Raw genomic sequence first — 16811 nt, forward strand, 5'->3', positions numbered from 1 at the left:
TAATGACATAAATGCTACTAAACGTATGCTTTAAAGCAAATTTGGAATGAAAAATATAGGAGTTGCTGATGCGATCTTAGATATAAGAATTCATAAAACTCCATAATGTTTAGCATTTTCACGGTCTCATTGCATTGAAAAGGTACTTGACTTGTTAAAATATTTGGATCTCAATATTGTCAAGTCTCCAATAAATGTGAGCTTTGCATTTCAAAAGAGTGAAAGCAAAAGTGACTCACAATTGGATTGTGCTAGAGTTTTGGGAAGTATGATGTATATCATGTAGTGTGTGCGATCAGATATAACATTTGGTATTTTAAACTGAGTTGGTTCACAAGTGATCCCAAATAAATTCATTAGATGACAACAAATAGAGTTTAGAAGTTTTAAAATAATACTTTAAACTGTGTCTTGCATTATAACAATATCCAACAGTATTGAAAGATATAGTGATACAAATTGGATCATCGGACAAACGAAGTAAAATCCACGAGCGAATATGTATTTACTCTTGGTATAGGAGTAGTCTCTTACAAATATTTTAAAATAGACATGTATCGCTAGCTGTACAATGATATTTGAGCTAGGTGCTCTAGATAAGGTCGGAGAATAAGTTAAAAGACTCCAGAATTTCTTGATAGATATTCTATTTTGGCCCAAACCATTGGCATTAGTATGCATACACTTTCACAGTCAAGATGCAATAAATAGGGCATGGAGCATGACGTATAACAGAAAGTCGCGTCAAATATGCCATAGACATAATACCGCTAAAAAACTACTCTCTAGTGGAATTATCAGAATTGACTATGTAAAGTCAAAGGATAATGTGTCGGATCCACTTACAAAAAGGCCTAACTAGAGAGAAACTTGAAAGATCATCTAAGGGAATGGATTTACGGCTTCAGACAAGTCATCATGGCGGTAACTCTATCTAGCAGACTGGAGATCCCAACATCTAGATTCAAGGAGAAAAACAAGTTGTGAATGATGGTTCAACATTGTCAATAAACTCAATCCATTCTCAAAATGAAGACAATGCTCAAGGAAAAGAATACAACATTAAGGCTTGTTAATGAGTTAATAAAGCTTAATGGGTTTAATGATTTGCTAAGTTCGGCCAAGTTGACCAAATAGTGTATCTACACGATAACACGATTAGGAATCACCTATGTGAGTGTGAAGTGTAAGCCGCTTCAAATAAGACGATTGTCAAAAGCCCATCTCTCTATACACTCATGAAACTAGGAGGTGTTCATGGCTACAACGAACACAATCGTAAGAACCATAAACGGTAAAGGGTTAATTGTGTAACATATGGTTGTCTAGGTATACACTAAAGCTCGACGGTTCAAAGATATCGCATCTACCGATTGACCGAGTATATCCGACATATGTTCACTACGGAAAGTCGAAGGGGAAACCTACTTATCCAGATGCAATTAATTCTTGCTTGTAAAGTACACATAATTGTCCGTTTCTTTGTCTTGGATTCATTCCCCATTCATGCGGAGGATTGTTGGGTTTTAAATGTGTGAATGGAAAATGAAGAGTTGCGACTTTTATGAATAGTTGTGACTTTTATGAAAGGTTGCGACTTTAATGAAAAGTTGTGACTTTTATGAAAAGTTGCGACTTTTATGAAAAGTTGTGACTTCTATGGAAAGTTGTGACTTTTGTGAAAAGTTACGACCTTTCCAAAAGATTGTGACTTTTCCAAAGGTTTGTGACTTTCCGGTAAGGCACAATAAGAATCTTTTCGCACTACCCTTTGTTTTCTATAAATTGAAAGATTTCCTCTCATTTTAAATATAGAATTTCTGGATTTCTTCTACTACTTGTAGATCTAGTATTCTAAGTGTACTTTACTGCCGTTGGGTGGCTCGTTGACAACAGCATTTTGGGTATCAATACACTGGTGATTGAGATCATTCTACCTTGGGATGACATATTCCAAATCAAACCTCAAATACTAGAGGGGAATAATTTCCTTAAGGGGACACTGCGCATTCAATGAGCTTGATCTTCTTTCTGTTTTTCTAAATTCTAGTATGTGTTACAAATTTTAGATTTGTGAATTAATTTCTGTTCTTCTATTATTCACTGGTTCATTGAACTTTGATTACTTCGTGTTTCTGCAAAGTTTGTTAGAATCAGTAAGATTCTTTAAACACAGATTGACAACAAATCTTCTTTAAGACAAAATATTTCATATATTTTTTAATATGTTTCTGATTCTAGTTTTTATTTTCTAGTTATGAAAATGTTCTTAAACTTTGTTGTGTCTTACCTAGTTCTTCAAAGTTTTGTTCTAAGTATCTTACGGATACAAGATGAACAACAATAAGTCTGTTGAATTTCATGTAGAAATTTCACATCTAGGATTAGAGAAATCAAGGATTGTATTGATGTATAGTATATCCATATATTGATAAAAATAATGTTGAGTTACAAGCTCTTTATATAGGAGAGAATTGTAGAGTCCTAAGTTAACTATACTTAGAGTCCTACTACAATAACTATTACTACTATAATAATAATAATGCAATTATATATAATCTAATCCTAGTTGTACTATAATCCGAATAATAATATAATTCTAGACGAAATATAATCCTAATTAACATAGGTAGTCTAATCCTAATGTGACTCTAATTCTTCAGCAGTGTTGTGAACTCGTCAGTCAGCTTTGTTGGACCAGTTCCTTTGACATGGTCCAATCTCATCTTTCTTATTCATCAACACTTGTTACAGACGCGTCAATCAGCTGCTGTGGATATGTTCCTTTGACATGTTCCAATCTTTGGCTTCCTTCTTCTTCAACACTTCCCCTCAAGCTAGTGAGTAGAGGAACGATTACTCCTAACTTGCTTTGAATATCTACAAAAAAGAACTTTGACTACCAAGAAAAAACTTTTTTTGTCAATACTCGGCATGTCGATGTTGTTGTTTTCAAATATCCAATTTTTTTTGGAAACCCAGTAAAACTTGTTTTGTCAATGATTCGGTATGCGATGTTGTTGTTTCTCTTCCCTAACTTTTTGGCAGATAATACCATTTTATGGTTTTGTTGTGGTACGTCTTCTTCATCTTACCTTATATCAAAGCCTGTGAGCGCATTAAAAAATTGATTAAAGGTAAGATATTGTGTCTTATCTACACCTCTAGCAAAATTAATTTCTTTTGTTTTTTGAAGATAAGTACTTTTTTTCAAGAATTTTTGCATCTCCTTGGCAGTTGAGCAACTCACATTCAGGTGCATGTTTTTGATCGATCGAGAAATTATTTTTTTACAAAGTTTCTTTTAATTATTTAATTAATTAATTAATTAAAATTAAATGGCCAAAATGTTTTCAATTAATTAGTTGATTACAAAAAAGTTTTTAATTATTTAGTTATGATAAATCGTAACGTTTCAACTTTTTAGTTGATTAATCCGACCCGACTTGCACCCGCTCGACCCATTTATTTACAATCTTTTACCATTTATATTTAAATTTCCACCGTTTGGAAATGACTGTTCTGAAAGGTTGCAACTTTCAGGAACAGCCGGGACCGTTTGAAAGGTTGCAAACTTTCATTAATGGTCGTGTGGATTCTGATAGGGTTGCAACCTTTCGGAACCTATTCTTCTTGCCTATAATTACCATTTAATCTTTAGAATTTTTCCTTACAAATTTTTCTGATTTCTTCTTGTTCTTCTTCTGCACAAAGTCTCTTCGTGTACTTTATTGTAGTTGAGTGGTTCACTGACACCAGATTTTTGGGTATTAATATGTTGGTGATTGAGATCATTCTATACTGGGAGGACATATTCTCAATCAAACCTCGGATACTAGAGGAGAATAATTTCCTTAAGGGGACAATGTGCATTCAGTGGGCTTGATATTTTTCTATTCTATGTTTCCAGATTTTGGTACGTTTACATATTTTAGTTTTTTCTGAATTAATTTTTGTTCATTTTTCTTACTAGTTCATTCAAGTTTGGTTACTTTGTGTTTCTACAAAGTTTTGTTGGAATCAGTAATTCTGTTTTTCAAACACAAATTGGCAACAATAGCCTTCATAAATCACTAATAATAATTTGAAGAGGTTTAGAGCTAAGCAGTGATAGTTGGGAAAAAGGATGCCGATGGACTTTATTAGATAAACAAGAATTACAATGAAAAGGTTTGTCTCACTCATGAAACGGTAACAAGAACTTATTTAAAATAAACCTAAGAACTCTAGAGTGTGGATGACGAAGACGTTGATGTCAACTGGTGAGAGGAATGGATGTAGTGGTCATGTGCGCTTGGGAGATGGGACAAACCACTCATACAGTCCATTTTTGATCTGGTAGAGCACCAAAGGTTTACACATTTTCATATCCTTCACAACAAAGTCAAAATGAAAAAATTCAAACGACTTAAAATTATCTTGGCAAAACTTAGAAATTGAGATAAGTTTACGTTTAATGGAAAGAGCACAAAGAGTGTGGGTTAGTTTTAAAATATTATTTGATGCATTTAATAAAGTAGAACTAGTGTGAGATATAGAAATTTTATTACCATCACACATGGAGAATTCTTCGTTATTGTGGTACGACTGTAGGTTGTGTGGTTCTTTGGTGATGTGATGGGTGGCTCCCGAGTCAACTATCCAGGGTTTGGTGGCAGCAGTAAACCCAGTTGCATAGTTGGCTTTGGCTTCAAAGTGATTGTGACACTTTGAGTGACAAACATTGGCGGTGTATAGGGGCGGACCCACGTTGAGTCCAGGGTGTTCACCCTAACACGCTCGGCAAAAAATACACGATATATATAAGGTAAACTTTTGTATTTCTGTAGATGCATATGTTTTGAACCTCTTCAATAACAAATAAAAATAGACGGCTAAATGGTAAGACCCCTGAATATTAAGCTGCATGCCCCAGGTTCGAATCCTTGCAACAACATTTATTTTTTTTCCTTTATAGTTTTACTTTATTTTTATTTAGAAAAATCAGTTCTATTTTTCAAGCATTTTTTATTTTAAAAACGTTCCAAAAGTGTTGTTTTAAACCCAAAATATTCAAAGGTCCCATTTCAAAAGACTTATTTACAGTTTATATTGTTATTTTTCGAATCTCCTGAATGGAGTTCCTGGGTCCGCCACTGGCGGTGTATCCTATTTTGTTACATAGTTGATAACGAGTAACACCCTTTGGGTTTGAGTTAGATTGCCATTGTGGTGCAGTATTTTCCGTGAGTTCTAACCTATTGTTGAGATTTGGTTGTCTGCCTGCGATTGTTGCGATTATTAGTGTTGTTTTTTGTGGGAGTGGCAACTGCAGCAGTGATAGGACTGGACAGTTTCTTAGCATCCTCGTGGTGAAGGAAGAGTTCATAGTCTAGTAGTTTTTCAAACAATTCCTCATAAGAGAGGGTTGTATCACGTGCACGAATGGCACCAGACATCTCTCGAAACTCTAGCTCCATACCACTTAGTATTTTAACTATGAGTTCAGGATTGGTCACAGGAACACCAACAATTGCTAACTCATCAGAAAGGAACCAAATATCGTGACTATATTCAATGATGGAGCGAGAGTCCTTAGTGACATGGGAAAGCTGATCACGCAAACTAAAGACCTGAGTTTGAGACTTGTTCGCAAAAGTGGTATGTAAAGCATCCCAAGCTGATTTAGCCGAGTCAGCGGTAGCAACAGTAGAATCAATGGTGGGTTCGACAAAAGCCATAAGGGAATTTTGGATGAGTTTATCTTGGTAGAACCAAGGTAAGAAGATAGGATTAGGAGATATGTTCGTACCGAGGGAAATCGTGCGATTGGAGGCTGGAGTGGTCCCATCGAGATAGCCAAAAAGGTTGTTTCCATACATAAGCATGGAGAATAAGGTTTTGCAGGTGGCGAAGTTGTGAGAACCAGTTAGTTTAATGGGTAGTTTGAAAGCAGGATTGAACTGAATGAATATGTTACTACCCATTGTGTTATCAACATTAACAACTGACGAGAAGGAAGGAAAAAAGATTGGATAGTTCTCGTTAGAGCGTGAAGATCCATGATACCATATAAGGACTGACTATAAGTTGAAAGACGATAATTTATTAATGATGACATAAAGTTGCTTAAATAGAGTTACACTGGAAAGACTACTAAACGAACTGAAGTAACCAAACATAACTAGACAATAAATGTTGAAACCTAATCCTAAATAAACAGGGAGATAGACTTCTCAAACTTAATACAACTAAATAACTAAACTGACTCGTGATGTTCAAATAAGTTGTACCTTATCCCCAAATTATACAAACAGGTAGGTGTCTCATAGCATCTTAAACTATAGTTTACAACCCATAAATATGCAAACTGTAGCTAGGATCCTAATTAAATTTATTATATATAGGGACGATTTGCGAAATTTTCTCTAGAGATTATGGTGACATTTTGACTGTCCACATTGTGTTGATACTTTCCTCGATGCATGGTGACCTGGACGACTCAAAGAGACTCAGTGTGCTACCTGTTTATTAAGTTTCTAGGTGTAGCAATGCAACTTGAGCTTCTTAATTCCAACTTAGAAGAAACATATTCACAACGATCTGAAATAGCTTTCTCAAGAGAATAAAGAGATATTGATAGACTTTAACACTGAAGAACGTAGGGACTATTCCTACCTTGTTGATATTTTAGATGAGGTTAACTAGTGTGGCATGAGCTTAACAATACTGGACTATAATATCTGAAATTCTTCTTACTGTCTAGTCAATTCACTACATCAAAAATGATCTTTAGCGACATTAAATAATGACAATAGCTTAATTACCATTAAATATATATCTTTAGCGATAATTTACATTCTTTATAAATGTCCTTAAAGTCTTTAGCAAAAATAGCTCAATTGCCGTGAAATATGTATTTTTGGCAGCAATTAACACTCTATATGCCCCTAAAGTCTTTAGCGCCAATGAATCTACTAACACTTAACTAATACTCGTAAAGATTTAACACTCTTTATTAATGTATCTATTTATTGGTGCTAAAAGTTATTTTTGTTATAGTAATTCTTCGTGTTTGACATTATAAATTTAGGGTTAAGTGAGATTGTACATTATTTTATTGATAACAAAATCTTTCAAAGGCAGTGTATTATTATTATTATTGGGTTTGCATCAGTTTACAGTAGTGCTTGTCCATAGATGTGAGAATTTCTCGATATGTTCATACATTTATAGTAACATGAACGTTTCAACAAACATAGAAATATTACGATAGACTTCTCAGTTTACAAAAAAGCTTTTCCTTCAAAGGTTCCACTGCTTAGCTTTCTTAAAATTAGTTTGAGATGTTGCAATTGGCTCTAAAGATGAGGGCCAAAAGTTATCGATGAGAAATGACAACTGAAATGTGTGGAGATGATCTTGGAAGGCTTAGTAACTCCTGTGTCATTTCAGCATGATCTGGAAACGCATCACTCCCAAATAATAATACAGCAATGACAAACTTTTCTAGCACGATCGCATGTTTGAGCAAATACTTAACCAGTGGCAGCAAAAACTTATTTTCACTTAGTAGTCCCCTAAGGTTAGCAATCTTAACAGTCTTCAGATGTGGAAATGAGTTGTTAAAGTTATGTGTCTCAAACCTCTGGATTTGTTTACCCTCATTTGTGTAACTTAACAGCAAGTCCTGTAGGGAAGAAACCACTACGTTAACCAGAGTACTCACCTTAAATGAAAACCGGAAGCCAAAGAGTTGATTGTGGATACAATAAAAAGGTCATGATTTTTTAAATTGAAGAAACATCTAAAGCGCTTAGCAAATGTTACATACAATGTAGTACATGCAAACAACAATAAATGTTTTAAAGTTTCATCAAATCTGATCATTCACCCCCTCGCATGAAGGTGAGAAAAATCATTTGTGAAGCGTCTTTTTTCAACAACTTCAAAAAGTTCACCCCGAAATCATTTTGATAGAGACAATCACCTATGGTGTCTTGAACATTGTATTTGACACATTTGGGCCGATGACCGCCCTCGCTTACATTATTGTGAATGCTCTCAAGGGATTTACAAAAACTTTTTGGCACTATTAACCTATTATAAAAGATACTAAAGAGTTGATCAAAGTGACACAATTTTACAGAGAAGTCTATGTGTGTCTGATTCTTTAGCTGGGATGGGTACAATCACCTATGGGATGTAGAGAAGAAAATTTTTGGCCTTAACTCACAGCCGAGAGAAGCTAGAGGGAACTTAATAATTGACAAGTGAAAAGTTCGAAAGAAAACCCAAAGCTTATCTCCAATAGTGCAACAAAATGAACTGCCCGGTTTGATCCTTATGTAAACTCAAATGTTATTTGTCTCACCTTTTTCTCCTTTTTAGTTCTTGTGAAAACACAATAAAATGAGAAATCTCCACAAGCAAGAAGATATTGGTGTGAAGCTCCTTTTCTGTGATTGGTTTAATCATAGAAGGCATCAAGAAGATGCTTAGAGACTAAGGAAAAATTGTAGCCGCAAAAAGCAAGAGTGACACCTTGTTAGCTACATTACTTGTGAAGCTTGTTAAGCACTTAACCTATTTCTGTCTCAAATTGCAAATGGGAGTCTTCCTTGTAGGGGCTTATCTTTTTAACAAGTAAGGAAGTCATGTCCCCCCTCTTCGTAATACAAATAAAGATCTAAAAGAAACTTACACTTGATGAATCCCCATGCAAATCAATGAACAATGTCTCAAGATCCAATGAGCTCTGTAGCAAGCTGCAAATTCCAGGGAAGTCTAATTGGCCTTCGTTTATTTGAAGGTCCAATAAATTCCGGCTTGATGTTGGAGACTGCCACCCTTTCAACTTCAGAATGGACAGGCACTTATAAACCAAAAAGATAAAGTAGAATATGTCAAAACATGGAAATATGACATACTCGATAAATGAGATGCAAACCGTTGAATAATTCCCATAAAATAGCTTTGACTGTACAACTGTGATTTTCCACATCAATCATGGTTGGTTTGAAAATCCAAAGACGACCCATAAACACTTGGAAACCCCATAAACACGACTTGAAGTAAGATCAATCTAAATCAAACCAAATTTTATACATTGTTCTATCAATTGCGAACTCTTTACTCTTGAGTACTTAGCAACTTAGATCAAATTATCCGAAGTAGTGACGATATTAATGTTACTATAGTGATGATTCAACAACAAATAAAAAAATCAAGAATTATGGATAGTGAAGAGTATGAATAAACCTTGATGCACCAGCTACTCAGTTCAAGAAACTCGACATAGGCAACACCATGAAGAAGTTCCTTCAAACAGCAAAACTCCTTCTCTAAGTTGCTTTCCTCAACCTTAAAATCAAAATAAAAACGAAGGACAACATAATGAAGGGAAGAAACATTCCTCTGTATGATGCGTATCTGACTACACAATCCCAAGATTTCCAAATGTTTAACATGCGGAGCTATTATTTCAAGCCAAATATCATGATTCTTATCGTAGTACTCTTCGATAATCAGTATTGTCATGTTCACAGATCTAATTACCAGACGTTGCATGCCCCAAACCTTTTTTAATTCCAAGCATTCCAAGTTAGGGCAACCAGATAATACCTTTTCCATAGCACCATCCGTCAATTCCATGAACCCAATTGAAAGAAAACCCAAATTACTCCAATTAACACTAGCACAAGGGTTCAATTGACATCGATTTAAAATCAATTGCTTTAACGACGAGTTTTTATACCCAAACTGCGGAAACTTATAATTTTGTTGACTTGCAGTAATCAATGAAAGTGAAAAGAATTCAACATTTGCAACTTTAGTAGCAAAATGTATCCATAAATCAACATCTTTAGAATAAATCTCATCATACCCAAGGCCCCCGATACAAAAGCTCTTGATTTTCTTGCAAGATTTCCAATAATAAAGCTCTCTATGGACGGAGGCCAGGTAAGCAACAGTGTCATTTTGATTTCCACCATAGGGGAAACGGAAAGAGAGATTTAATGGAACAGACACCCAAAGAAATCGCCATCTTGTAGAGAGTAGGCTGGTTCGCACAACTTGTTTTGCATCCGACAACATAGAGAGGATGTGGAGTAGAATCGGCTCCGGCAGATCACTCAGCCGGTCTACTCCTCTGGCCGCCGCCATGACTTTCTTCCGCCTTCCCATAGAGTACAGATAACCTTGGTAATGACGAGTTGAAATGGAGTAACGGCGATCTACCCACTATGATATCCTCATATTCTGCGCACAAAACTATCAAAAGTCCCTTTTATAAATTTTTAGGATTAAAAAGAGAGTATAAAATTGGAAAAAAAGAAGAGAAAATGTCTTAAATAAGAAGCAAATTGATGTATATATATTATCGACATCTAATAAATTATGCATGTATAGCAATGACATCTAACAAAATTATGCATATATAGTAACGATGTTTAATCTTATATCTTATATTACAAATTTCAATGAGAAATCAGGTGATATGCTATTCGATGTCCCAAAATGCGAGAAGTGGAACAATCATCACGCCACAATAAGAGAATTTTTTTTAAATGTCATGTTCTCTGCAATTGGCTTTCCAAAGAATACACTAAACATAAATCAAACACTTGACACAATACCTCCAAACGGCCAGGTATTATACTTGCTATTGACTATATGTCTAAATTTGAGAACATGTATTAAAATTGCAATTCCACAGAAGTATCTCCGATTTCATCAATTCTAAAACTTGTAATATAGTTGATATATATGAAACCTCTAATATTGAATTTCTAATTCTTCCAAAGCTGGACAAAACAAAAAAAATATCATTTTATCTATCTTAATATTACATTAGCTATTGATGAATCGTCAATACCTCACTTGAGGATAACAAATCAGTCAATTGTCTATCTTTTTTTTAATATTTTCCTCCCATTCCTCATTTAAATCGGGATCACACGTTCAATTTGATCAACCACACAAGCTTTTTAGCACCCAGAATATAAGGTTGTTTCAAACATGACACTCACATTAGCATTCAACTATACTGTTCGGAGCTGATTAACACCACATTCTTTTGTAGTTTTATTCACTTCCAAAGGACTGAGCAGCATTTTCACAGGGACTTTGATCAGGTAGAAACAATGTTTTGCAGTATAGAACATAAATTCTAAACTACCTGATAACCTTGGTGGATTGTTCATAGAAGCAACCTCAGATTCGTGCAACGGGATCCCTCTAACACTACCTGTCGGGCGTATCAAATGTCCATACACTTACCAAATCATTTAACCACAAAGATAAAATATGTGCAACTCCAAAACACATAAATACTCATTAAAACAACAATTGTATATCGATTAATGAAACAAAAAGACTAGTTAAATAATATATCTCTAGCTCAAATCCCACAATAAGACCATGGAGCATTTATTAGAGTTAAAATGAGTTCAAATGGGGGCATGAAAACAAGTCATTAGTTATAAATAGTTAGATAGAGCTGAAGCACTACCATCCATGAACAATGCAAAGGCTCAACTTAGTAACCGAATCCATGCAAATGAATTCGTTAACCACTAGTCTCCCCCTCTGCAGTGGTATCTGCATAGACACACAGGTAAGATCCTTGACCCACTACTTTAATACACTCCTGGAACAAGTGTTAGAAAATATATTTTCACAACAAACACATAATGATACGCACAAGAATTGGTTCCATAATATAAGTCCAATCAAAATGTCTCAAACTTAATCCATGCTTAAAGCTTGTGTAGTGCAAGATATCAGCTGACAAGTCCACGGCAACATATATAAGCCAGGTAAGAAAGAGTGGCGGTTTTTGAATTTCACTATTGGGGAAAGTGAAACAGTGTGATACTTGAACGGAGATCCAAAGAAACCGGCCATGATTTTCTTGTGGGTCTCCATGGAGTACCAATCTTCAATTTTGCAGTTTTGGTAAAGTTTCACGAAATTGGAAACGAGAAGAAAATAACCTAGCACATTTCATATAAGTACTAGTGGTCACACCTGAGTTACGTTGAAACATTATATTAAGAAAATCACAAAGCAATAAGTATCACAAACTATTCAATAACAAAATTACAATTTGGAATATATGAACAATCAACCTATTGTTTTATTACAAAAAAATATGTATTAATGCGCATTAGACTACAATTGACTTTTTGTACCGATATTTATCAATGTCATTGTTATTGGCCTTGTAATTTGTCATAACACTTATAAAATTGATATTACAATCTAAAATTCAATCCAAACCCATGTAAATAAATAGTAATAACAATTGCTAAAGTTGAGACATAAAGTAATCAAAGAAAGAAACTTGAAAGGGAAACTTATTGTAATGGCAAGATGGTCTTGAATAAAAATGAAAGTAATACACAAGAATGCATATAACAATAGGCATAATACATATATTAGACCCTAAATTTGTCTTCAAATTTTAACTTTGACCTCCAACTTTCATAGTGCACAAACATGCACTTTAACTATCTAACCTTTTAATAAATAAACACGCAAGTTCTACCTGACAAAGTGCGTGAGGTGCATGTATATTATGCGAGTTAGGAGTAATTTCCGTGACCCACAACGGTAAAAAAATGCTGAAATGAAAACTTTATCCTTGACGAATCCCTCTTTTATATATTTTTATACTTCCAATTAAAATATAATTTTAATTTTTTTTTTAAATCTACAATGAACCTGTAAAATATTTAATTAGTTGGCAGCCATTGAGTGGCTCACTAATACACGTGGGAGCGTTTGCATGTATGTGCACTATGAAAGAGAAACAGAGTGATACTGGAACAGACATCCAAAGAAATTGGTATAGCGTAGCACACTTCATCTGAAGTCTTTGCAATATATTATAGTACTAATCCTGACGCGTGAGTTACGTGAAAACATAATATTCGGTATGTTAAGAAAATCAGATGGCAATAAGTATCACAAACTATTCAATAACAAAATTACATATTTACAATATATGAAAAATCAACATATTGTTTTGTAAAATATGTAACCCCTAAAATAAAAGTAAGTATTGTATAACATAGAATAGTTAAACACATAAGAATAGTAGTGCACAAAGCATTTCATATTTTATCAACTTGATGAACTTAGCAAAATCCATGCTCCTAAAATAAATTACACTAATTACTTATAACGTAAAAGAACCATTATCACACAATAAATAAATTTGTATCAAAATTATTTTTCTAAAAACGTGATATAAAATCATGTCAATATAGTGATATGAAAATTTTCTATACTGTATAAGAATATAGGCATACTAAAAGCAAGAAAAGAGAATATACACAACATATAATATTTTGTTGTGACACACACGTCAACTACTATACCTCACTATCTAATTCAAATACATGATTTACATATTTACATTTCTATAAGGATACATGAAAGATTACAATAAATTATGACAAATATATACATTTGATTTTGGGAGTTATAAATACAAAAGCAATGAAAACTATGGAGATTAACATAGGTTATGAAACTGAAGAGGTATGAATTATTGAAATGTGACCTTTTAATATAGAAAAATGATGAAAAATCCAGATAAAAAAATAGCAAAACATCTATGTCATATATATACAAAGTTAATTAGAGCCTCAATACCTAAATGAGAAAATCAAGAACACGTATAAAAAAATATTTATAAGAGCTAAGATTTCTATCCATTCAAGACCAACGGACATATTTAGAATACTTGTGATATAAAAAAAAAAAAGAGAAAAAATAGAATGTCAAGTGGTAATTGATCCATGTTATTTTGAATAATGACTTATCATTAAATCAAATGTATCATTCAACCTTATTGGAACATAATGTCAAGTGATAATGGATAATATCAGATTAATTTTAAAAATATGTACATGAATAATATAATTTTACAAAAGAATATGTATTAATGTGCATTTGTAGACTACGATCGACTTTTTGTATCAGTATATTTATCAATCTCATTGTTATTAGCCATGTAGTTTGTCATAGCACCTGTAAAATTTATATTACAATCTAAAATTCAGTCCAAACCCATGTAAATAAATAGTAATAACAATTACTAAAAGTTGAAACATAAAGTAATCAAAGAAAGAAACTTGAAAAGGAAACTTAATCAAAGAAAGAAACTTGAAAAGGAAACTTACTGTAATAGCAAGATGGTCTTGAATAAAAATGAAAATGATAGACAAGAATGCATATAACAAATAGGCATAATACATATATTAGACCCTAAAGTTATCTTCAAATTTTAACTTTGATCTCCAACTATGATAGTGCACAAACCGACACTTTAACTATCCAACATTTTACTAAATAAACACACGAGTCCTACCTGGAAAAACACTGATGTGCACGTATTTTGCGTGAGTTAGGAGTAATTTTCGAGGCCCGCAACGGTAAAAAATGTTGAAATAACAAGTTTATTCATAACGAATCCCTTTTATGTATTTTTACATTTCCAAATCAAAATCTCTTTTTATTTTTTTTAATTCTAAAATGAATGTGTAAAATATTTATTTAGTTGAAAACCATTGAGTGACTCACTAATGCACGTGGTAGCATTTGTATTTCACTCTCTTTGGCTCCAAAATCGCGTGTTTATTTATTTAAAGGTAGGATAGTTAAGTGCATGTTTGTGCACTATGACAGTTGAATATCAAAGTTAAAATTTAAAGTCACGTTTAAAGTCTGATATATGTATTATGCCTAACAAACATTAATTTTATAAATTCACATATGGTGACCCTTTATCGTCTATTACAACTTTTAGTTTTCTTCCTTTATTAAAGCAATAAAGATCTAAATTTCGTAAAAGGTGAAAGAAAAACTCTTAATCTTCTCCCTTTATTGAAACAATAAAAGTCTAAACTTTGTAAAAAGTGAAAGACGACCCTTCGTGTATGTATATTAGTATTTATTATAATAATGTGTATTTATATTTTTTGTTGATAAATATATAAGAATAATATTGAATATTTTATAATCAATGTGTATTTACATTTTTGTCCACAAATATTATTACTTTTCGATAAGCTCGATTGAGAAATTAATCATAGAGATAGTAATTAATTAGGTTTAAATTTTTCTTGAACATGGAGAAGTAGAAGCTTATAAATTAATGCGTAAACCCCAAATCTTAAGCACATGAAGATAAATATTAACAACTAGAACATTGACACATGTACTATATGAATATTTTCGTAATTAAACTTTTAACTTGAGTCCCTCCCACTTATAATAATATATAATGAATAAATAAATAAAAACATACTGTAAAATGAAAAAAATGAAATTTCATTTAAGAAAGAAAAATGAAAAAAATAATAATAAAAAAGATTTTCTTAAATGATGTCAAATTGAATTGAAATGTCATTTCAAACAATTTAGTATAAAATACTCAAGTGTCTTTTGATAATAGTTGGTTAAAAACCCACCACCTTGATTCAAGTTAAATAAGGATCTATAGTACGGTCTACATTCAGTGTGAGCATTTGTGCATTGAGAGGATCAGAAAGGACACTCCTCTAATATACCAATTATTGTTTCCATGATATATGTTGAATAACCGAGTACGGAGTAAATAACTACTAAAAACATCTAAGCAATAGTCCACCCCAAAATTAAAAAGTAGCAAAACATTAAAAACAAAAATGAAAAAGAAAGGTTTAAAAAATGTCCTTTAATTAGGTAAAGAATTCAATAGAAATTCAAAATTATTTAGTATAAAATATTCCTATTGTAAAATACTCTAGTTTAAAAGTGTCCATTCTGTTAATAGTTTTGTTCAAATACTCATCACCTTTATCCAAGTAAATTAAGGGTCTAAAGTTCATTTCATATATGATATGAGCGTTAGAGTATTGAAAGGGTATTTCCCTAATATGAGAAAGGTGCACCTCTTGTGGACAAATTATCATGCCTACTGTATACACTGAATAGCCAAGTGCAGAATGAATAACTGCTTAAAGCATCTAAGTAGTAAGCCCACCCCAAAATGAGTGTTCTCCCATTCCAACTTAATTCCCCAGATATTCAGGTAGCATAGTCGTTTTTCGCCCCTGCGGGAATGGGGTGATAGAAGCATTTAAGAGAATTCAAGAGAGCATCACGGTGAGACGAATCATTTATCATTCTGTTGGGTGTCAAATGAAAGTACATTGATATTTGCATTGTAACCATAAATTTAACTCAGTTGCTCAGTGTCTTGCCCCAAAAATAGCTTTCTACCTGTGATAGAAGCATACAGGTCTTTCAACTACATTACGACATAATATTATGTTTGATTTTTCTAGTGACTGATTACTATGTTGAGTCTACACTGGACTGAAATCGCTGAACCACTTGCAAGAACCCAGTGGTACACAAATGATCATACTCTAACTCATACTCCTAGAAACCTCACATACCACGATAGAATAACTTATTTTTATCGTTCATTATAAATATCATCAACCATTATTACATTTGAAGATCAGCTACTTACCTACATTCTCTATATCGTACTGTTCAAAGGCTGCGTTAAGTTCTAAGAATTTCCAGCTTGATGGTGGAACAGACCATCCTTTAAACTCTAGTATGGAGAGGCACTTACGAACCAAATAGATAAAGCAAAATACGTCAAAAACTAGGAAATGCAACATACATAGTAAATGACATGAAATTGTTCAATAATTCAAAAAAAAAAAAAACTTCAACTATAGGACTGTTTTTCCATAAGCCACATCAAAGTATTCAAGGTTGTCTTGAATATCTACGGATTGATTTTTAAACACTAGGAGAAA

The 16811-nt window shown here is 33.1% G+C and overlaps 2 protein-coding genes across 2 annotated transcripts; both read right to left on the reverse strand.

Moving 5' to 3' along the window:
• Positions 1-5237: 5237 nt before the first annotated feature.
• On the reverse strand, positions 5238-5966 carry LOC107027447. Its single transcript, XM_015228614.1, has one exon. The coding sequence runs from the start codon at positions 5964-5966 to the stop codon at positions 5238-5240; it is 729 nt and encodes a 242-aa protein (XP_015084100.1).
• A 1394-nt stretch (positions 5967-7360) lies between these two features.
• Positions 7361-10146, reverse strand: LOC107027448 (putative F-box/LRR-repeat protein At3g28410). The gene is made up of 3 exons (XM_015228615.1): positions 9241-10146; positions 8684-8854; positions 7361-7669 (listed from the first exon to the last, which is right to left on the reverse strand). Exons 1-3 carry the CDS (start codon positions 10144-10146, stop codon positions 7361-7363), a joined length of 1386 nt encoding a protein of 461 aa, XP_015084101.1.
• Positions 10147-16811: the final 6665 nt, after the last annotated feature.

Source organism: Solanum pennellii, chromosome 8 (assembly GCF_001406875.1).
Source record: "Solanum pennellii chromosome 8, SPENNV200".
Taxonomy (NCBI): Eukaryota; Viridiplantae; Streptophyta; class Magnoliopsida; order Solanales; family Solanaceae; genus Solanum; species Solanum pennellii.